General features: G+C 40.5%; 1 protein-coding gene across 1 annotated transcript; it reads right to left on the bottom strand.

Moving 5' to 3' along the window:
• Positions 1–1,441: 1,441 nt before the first annotated feature.
• Positions 1,442–5,978, bottom strand: rpl9 (ribosomal protein L9). The gene is made up of 7 exons (XM_053230744.1): positions 5,821–5,978; positions 4,163–4,278; positions 3,817–3,912; positions 3,537–3,669; positions 2,881–2,961; positions 2,143–2,259; positions 1,442–1,599 (listed from the first exon to the last, which is right to left on the bottom strand). The coding sequence occupies exons 1-6, from the start codon at positions 5,894–5,896 to the stop codon at positions 2,153–2,155; spliced, it is 609 nt and encodes a 202-aa protein (XP_053086719.1). The 5' UTR covers positions 5,897–5,978; the 3' UTR covers positions 1,442–1,599; positions 2,143–2,152.
• Between the last annotated feature and the right edge of the window lie 127 nt (positions 5,979–6,105).

Below are 6,105 nucleotides of genomic sequence, written 5' to 3'. Positions count from 1 at the left end.
TGTAGACACAGTGTGTGAAGGTTGGAGTGGAAGAACTCGAGTGTCCTGCACAGAGCCCTGACCTCAACCTCACTGAACACCTTTGGGATGAACTGGAACACCGACTGCACCCCAGACCTCCTCACCCAACATCAATACCTGACCTCACTCATGATCTTATAGCTGGATGATCACAAATCCCCACAGCCACGCTCCAAAATCTAGTGGAAAGCCTTCCCAGAAGAGCTTATTATAACAGCAAAGGGGGAATAAATCTGGAATGGGATGTTCAACTAGCACATATGGGTGTGATGGTCAGGCATCTTCACACTTTTAGCCATATAGTGTAGGTTTATAAACAGCACAAAGAGCCTGCTGTATGACCACTGAAGGCTTACAGCATCTATCATTACCTCTGAAAGACCCGTTCATTCATAGGTCTGTATACAGATTTAATGAATCAGATCTATCTTCGCATACTGTATAATTAAATGGCCATTCATTGTGAACCAAAGAACCAATCAAATATTCAGAGATGCTGACAAAACTGGATTTGTTTTTTTAACTTCTGCTATGAACATGTGATGCTCAGAAAATATTATGTATAGTCAGGGACCTGTGATAGGATTATTCCCATCTTTTATTTCTATTTCCATCTCGTAAACCCATGATTACGTTAAAATAATGAAATGAATGCAGCTCTGACTGGACCAGAGCTGTTAGATGTGTTGTACTGAAAATAAAAGCAATAATGGATGCATATACACCAATATCTATAGTTTTGCTTAAATCTAAATAATTAAGCCCCAACAGTTCTACAAAAACATCTCTCTGGGGAAACCTGTAGGGTTCTACATATCCTTTACAATGGTGTTTCATCAGACGGTTCCAAGAACACCTCTTTAGGAGGCTAAGAACCCTTATTCAATGAACCTTCATAGTGAAAAGTAGATTAAAAGTATAGCACTTTTTTTTTTTTAAACCAGGAGTGATTACAAGCTGTGTGCAGTGTTGGACACAACACAAGATGCTTACTGACACATCCAACCACATCAGTTCTGGAGTAATGTTGCCCAAAAAAAAAAAAAAAAAAAAAAGGCAGGTTTTAAGTTGGAGGTCATTGAAGTCCTAAACCAATGAAAATGGGCCACAAATTCCCAAGGATAAAATTGCCAACTAATCAAACATGGCACTGAAAATAACTTCAGTAAGCCATGCTTTTTAACCTAAGGGTTTTTTTTTTTTTTTTTTTTTAATAAAAGATTAACAGAAGGCAAAAAATGCGTTGAAATTCCTAACAAATTGAATAAATATATTAAATACCAGGCACTGACCAAGACTACGGTCATCACCATTAGCTAGTCGCTCCCACATAGAATTTTCCTAATCTAAATACAGAAATCTTAAAATCCTAGAATGGGTGATTTTTTAAAAAAAACAAATGTAAGCAACTTCAAATGTGTGTGGTGAAAAAAGATGTTTATTGACAATTTTACAAGGACCAATGCTGCTAATCATCAGCCTGCTCCACCACAGTGGTCTTCTCGCTGACATAGATCCCATCCAGAAACTTCCGGATGTCTTTCTTCCGCACAGCAGTGGCCTGCTGGATTAGTGCAGCTAATTGAGAAAGAGAGAGAGAGAGAGAGAAAAAAAAAAAACACAGTATAAATACAACAGTGAATGACAGAAGGTAGAAAGTAATAATCAACTCTGCAGTCAAGACAGGGAGTGGAACCTGTTTAAAATACACCAAACACCCCATACAAACAAATGCATGTAATATTAGTCCACATCAACAATACTGACAAGCAAATACAGAAAATGTAATACTGTCCTGATTTACAGACATGCAACATGCACATTAGGTGTTCGAGCTTCAAGTATCAGTGATGTTAGTAATAGCTCCAAGATGCAGACACAAAGCTTGAACTAAAAATAAGAGTAGTGATTAATACTGCAAGGCAAAAACACCACTGGCAATCGAATTCCTTCTCAGTGTCCCCCGATATAACAGCACATTGTCAAAAGAAACAGAAATGAAGTGCGACAGACAATGCAGGTGGTCACAGGTGGAAGAAAAATCAGCAGAAAAATATGGAAATTCGGAAAGCGATGCAAAGAGAGACAAGTCCTCCAGGCCGACAAAGGGCCCGCTCTAACCTCGTGTCCTCTACACCTCTGGCTCCACTACTGTCCCCTTCTCAGAGACATAGATACCGTCCAGGAACTTTCGGATATCCTTATTTTTGACTGTGGTGGCCTGCTGGATGAGGGCCGCTGGAAGAAGAGACACTAGGGAGGTGAGGGTCATGCACACACAAGCTGGGGTCACAAATACACGACAACAGGCTTCCAAACACTCTAAAGGGGATTTAGGGATAAATAGCTACAACTGAGGTGGTGTTTGGGGACAGCTGGGTAAAAAAAGGGTACATTATTCTACATGGCTTTTAATTGTTTAGATCCCAAACACTTTGGCACTGATGAAGGTTGAGGGAAGCTGAAAAAAAGGTTGGATAAAACAGAAACCTTTTCTAGTGGAGTTAAATGGGGATATTAATTTAGCATATTCTCTCTCTACCAAATATATATACATTTTTCATAGGGCATGAAATGTACAAGAATATAAAAAGCAAATTCACAAGGATATTTTTTTTGTATTCAAGCTTAAGCTTTCTGCCAGCTTGGTTTTGTCAGTACGTTCTGTCCAATGTTAAAACTCTTGAAATTTTAATGTTCCAGATGCTGATCGTTGGTTTTCCATCAACTCCCTGCTCTTGACAGGGGTGAAGGTTTGGAAGATACAGAAATGTCCTTGTAAACATAATGAAGTGATTCCTCTGTATATTTTATACACCGAGTTGGTTCTTGAATGAAAGTGAATGGGTGGAGCCTCACCAGAGTTTGACACCAGCTCAATATCGTTACCCTCCAGAACCAGCTCGTCTTTCTGGGCAGCGGAGAGGGCACAGTTCACACCTAAAAACATTGAGGCACACAATTAGGGTCCTTCGTAGTTTCCACTAACAACTACTCAAGATATTTGCAGCCGATCACTAATTAGCTTGCCATGGTGTAAAAACACGGCACATTACTGCATAACAGGCTCAAAGCTTTTTCACAGACACATGCACATGGACATAAGACAATGGCCAACAGGAAGATCCACTGAGATTGTTCCAAGTCACCAATCTGGTGAAATACTGGCAGAAACTACAAGAATGGCTAAAGCTCCTAAAGAACACTGATGCTACATCATGTAGTTCTGTGTACTATACTGCTGTGCTGTTACATGTTGCCCCGTGGTCCTGAAGAAACAAAATTTTGTTCCGATGTATACAAGCCATGATTAACTCCACTTGACTCCAACTGGAAGATGTTTCTTAAAGACCCTCAGGACTGTTAAATTAATCTCGATCCACAGAGTAATTTAGGAGTGCCAGATCAAACCCACTATACAGCACTAAAAAGCGAGGCTGTAGAAAGTATAGCCTGGTCAGTATACGCCCTTCTAAACAGCAAGGCTTAACAGGCAAAACTTCAATGTGCTCAACCTGCTCTCATGCGCACACGGCGGATGTACTTCTCCCCCAGGAAGTTTCTGATCTCCACCAGAGAGCCACTCTCCTGAATCACCACGTTAATGGGGAAATGGGCGTATACAGATCGCATCTTGTATCTGAAACCCTACAAAACAAAAAGTCCCCACAAAGCACAAATATTAGTGACAGCAAACAAACTAAAGACCTAGTAAAGAACTGCATAAACAAAGGATATTTTTAAAAAATAATAATAAATAAGAGAAATAAACAGTTCTATAAGGGAAATTCTTACCAGAGTCACACCCTTGATCATGTTCTGAACATGGCTGCAGATGGTTCTGACTGTGGCCAGCTCCTTCCTGTTACCCCACCATTTATCCACACGCAGCTACAGAAACACAGCACAGCTTCATAATCAGTTGTATCCAGAGCACAAAGACCCGGCTGCTATCAGCTGAGTGGAATATAAACTGCCCAGGCTCCGATTCTCAAATGACCACCACGCGCTTCTGGTTTCACTGAGACTCATGTGCTACCTTTAGGTCAGGAGCTTGTTTTTTACGATAATTCCGATAGCATATAAAAAGCATCGTAGGAGGACCAGGTCACCATTTCAATCAGATAAAGACGCTCATTACCTTCTTCTGCTTCTTGCCGAGCAGCCGCAGCTCCAGGTTGATGTGGTTGAACTCACGGCGCAGAACCCCGCGAGGTCCCTTCACGCTAACCGTGCGGCCTTTCAACGTCACATCGACTGCAAGGGTTATAACAGAGGTGACAATACGTTATAAATCAGTATACCCAAAAACAATTCCTCAAACTGGCTCATTGTAAACATGCACTTATAAACTGGAGCTCTACTATAACTGCTCAGTCAATATCTCAGGAAATCTGTTGCGGCAATCGACTTAAACAAGACCGAGTGCAATTCCTGGGAGAACTTGTGTGAACAGAAGCCTGTACATCACCAGGACAGAGAAGAGAGACTTAACCACAACGCCTATGACAATGACACTCGATGACCAATTTAAAAACTAAAAGTCCAAGTAATATCAGACAATGAATAATTCAGAAATAAAGGACAACGAAGTGTCACTGCAGGCTTATGGGACAATTTATAAGTGACTTGCCATTATATAAAATGCAGCTGTGTGTGTACATTCTATTAAAATCATTTTTCACAGCAGTATTGTCTCTAGAGACATTTAGCGGCTACGTTTACATGCACATCAAATTGTGTTTACGGTCTATATTCTGGTCGCAGCCATATTCTGAATATTCCTGTATACATGGTTGTTGTAAGTATTCCTGAGTTGCTATTCCTAAACACCCAGCCTACAGCTAAGCTTCCGAATCAAACAGGCATATTCCAGGGGCGGGAATAGGAATTTGGGGAATCAGAATATTGTCTTACTCTGAATCAGACTGTAGTGTTTACGTGACTCAGTACTAATTAGAAATGCATGTAAACAGCCAATGAGACACTGTTTATGAGGCTGGATGAGACAAAACCACGATTAACCATTCTCCCTGTATTTTTCACCCCAAATCAAGCAGTAAATTGCAGTTAACGTGAACAGGGAACTGGAAAGATAGCCCATTCACACCATAAGACTAACACTACGACTCATTCGGGCTAACTGTTTGGATTCGTCACTTTACCACTGCACAGAACGGAAAAAAATCTCAAATTCAAAAGGTCGCTTGTCACTCAAATTGCAGCAAAGTGACGAAAACAAGAGAAAATGAATAGTCGCTTGTCACATGCTGGTGTGCACGCAGGGTTACGCTGCAGATTTGAACGACAAAACTGAAACCTTACTACTAAAAACTCAATTATATTGTTTCACACACCTGTCACGATAACTACTTCTGTTGGGACGATATATTGTGCCAGAAATAATTGCAATAAACGATATTGGCATTGTGAGACCACTTTATACCACTGATACTACGATAATAGCACAATAACACAAATACATGCTTTCAAAGAGCAATGAACTTTTAATTCAAATTCAGACTATATCCTGATTCCCAGCCCTGGAATATGCCCGAATCAGAAGTTTGTGTAAATCCAATGGACAATATTGAGCTCATGTCCATATATGGTATGATAAGCTGATAATCTGATTATCATGACAGGTCTAAGTTTCAGTTTTTCAGTGTTTAAGCTCAGCCCCTGTCCTGAAGGGCTGATGTCCACACAGCCTGGAGAAATCCTGCTCCATCACACCAGGTGTTTCTCTTCAGTTACAGGGTTAGAAGTGTGAAAGCAGGAGAGCTCGGAGTCACGTACCGTTGTCAGGGATGTCCACAGTCTGAGTGCTGAGAATGGTCTTCATTCTGACAACACAAAACAAAATGGAGATCATAAACTCCTCAAATCCTCCTGAATGACTTTTCAGTGATATACAAGTTAACACAACACGGTATATTCACTTTAAAAATAAGTCTACTTTTAACTTTTGCTTCTAACAACCCCCAAGAAATGACTCTTAGCTCTAGTTTAGACAGTTTTTCTGTATAAAACGCTTTAAAATACACACACAGAGAACTACACGGCCTCCATGCTAACCGCTAA

Source organism: Pangasianodon hypophthalmus, chromosome 28 (genome assembly GCF_027358585.1).
Source record: "Pangasianodon hypophthalmus isolate fPanHyp1 chromosome 28, fPanHyp1.pri, whole genome shotgun sequence".
Lineage (NCBI taxonomy): Eukaryota > Metazoa > Chordata > Actinopteri > Siluriformes > Pangasiidae > Pangasianodon > Pangasianodon hypophthalmus.
Note: the sequence above shows the minus strand (reverse complement) of the source record. Positions and strands in the feature narration are given on the sequence as shown.

Bases quoted from the DNA above. Each gene is read 5' to 3' on its own strand.
- rpl9 (XM_053230744.1), bottom strand. From the start codon at position 5,896: ATGATCTCCATTTTGTTTTGTGTTGTCAGAATGAAGACCATTCTCAGC. The intron at 4,279-5,820 runs GTACGTGACTCC...TAACCCTTGCAG, and splicing joins TGTGGACATCCCTGACAACG to TCGATGTGACGTTGAAAGGC. The intron at 3,913-4,162 runs GTAATGAGCGTC...GTGTTTCTGTAG, and splicing joins TCGGCAAGAAGCAGAAGAAG to CTGCGTGTGGATAAATGGTG.